Source organism: Pundamilia nyererei, unplaced genomic scaffold (assembly GCF_000239375.1).
Source record: "Pundamilia nyererei isolate P.nyererei 1_Seehausen unplaced genomic scaffold, PunNye1.0 scaffold05368, whole genome shotgun sequence".
Lineage (NCBI taxonomy): Eukaryota > Metazoa > Chordata > Actinopteri > Cichliformes > Cichlidae > Pundamilia > Pundamilia nyererei.
In genome coordinates, this window is record NW_005192769.1 from 1 (window position 1) to 1,347 (window position 1,347).

Sequence of the window (1,347 nt, forward strand, 5' to 3'; positions counted from 1 at the left end):
CCCCCCCCCGGCGGGGCCGCCGAGTGCTGGCTCCCTGACACGAAGTATCCTGGCTGACCGGACAGCAGCCCGACCGGCGACGAGCTCATCCCGTAACTGTTCGTCAGGCCCAGCGGCAGCGAGCGGCCCAGCTCCCCGTTACTCAGCTGCTCCACGGCGGGCAGCAGCGAGCCGTAGCCGGCCGCCTGGTTCAGGAAGCCGGCGGACGAGCCGTTGTAGTGCGGGTGATGGTGGTGGTGGTGCAGGGACAGGAACGGGGACAGCTGCCAGTACAGCGGGTTGCTGCTCCGCTCGTTGATGCCCAGCCCGAGAGGAGCGAAGCGCAACCCGCGCTTCATCGCCAGCTTGCCCCGAGAGGTGGCGGAGCGCCGGCGGAGCTTCCCGGTGGTCCCGCCGATGAACACGTCGTCGCTGCTCGGGTCCAGCATCCAGTAGTTGCCCTTGCCCGGGTCGTCGTAGTGCCGAGGCACCTTGACGAAGCACTTATTGAGGCTGAGGTTGTGCCGGATGGAGTTCTGCCAGCCCTGCTTGTGCTCTCGGTAGTACGGGAAGTTCTTCATGATGAACTCGTAGATGCCGTTGAGCGTGAGCCGCTTCTCGGGGCTCTGCCGGATGGCCATCATGATCAGCGCGTTGTAGCTGAACGGAGGCTTGTCATACTTCCCGTTTTTGCCGCCGCCGGTGTTCTGCTCCGGTGTCGCCTTGCCGCCGTCCCCTCCTCCGCCTCCCCCTCCGTCCCCCTCCTCTTCCTCCGGCTCCTCCTTGCCAGGTTTCTCCGGCTCTAGAAGCGTGGAGGCCGCAGAGTCCACCTCCGGGGGGTCCAGAGACTTCTCGCAGTCGGAGCCCGGGGAGAGACACGGGGCTCCGTGGATCGCGACCGTCGCGGAGTCCGCACGCTCGCACTTGGAGGGCAGCAGGAGGCTCTTGATGCTGAAGGAGGAGGACCGGTGCACGGTCGGCGGGTCTTTTACATCCTCCATGCCCGGTGGCGGCTCTCCCGACAAAACCAGGAATAAATAATAAAAAAAAATGAACAACCACAACAACAACTCCGAGGTCCTCCACCTCCGTGATCCGAGAGAGAGACAGAGAGGAGAGAGAAAGGAGGCTCAGGATGAGAGACGCATGGATGGAGAGAGAGAGAGAGAGAGAGAGAGGGAGAGAGGGAGGGAGAGAGCGTGGCGTGGATGTGGAGAAATTAGTAATTAAGGAGGTTCCGACGACATCACGGAGAGGAGGAGCTTCTCCAACTTGGTGATTTTGTCAACAAATCCTCTTTTCTCCTCCTCTCGCTCTCCGCGCGCCTCCGTCTCCAAACCTCCGACCTTTCCTGTCTCGAGCCTCACA

The 1,347-nt window shown here is 62.6% G+C and overlaps 1 protein-coding gene across 1 annotated transcript; it reads right to left on the bottom strand.

The window, feature by feature from the left end:
• Nucleotides 1-5: 5 nt before the first annotated feature.
• Nucleotides 6-1,122, bottom strand: LOC102213761 (forkhead box protein G1-like; the record flags this gene model as incomplete). Its single annotated transcript, XM_005755946.1, has 1 exon — nt 6-1,122. A coding segment is annotated over exon 1 (975 nt), but the record flags the coding sequence as incomplete, so codon positions are not given.
• Between the last annotated feature and the right edge of the window lie 225 nt (nt 1,123-1,347).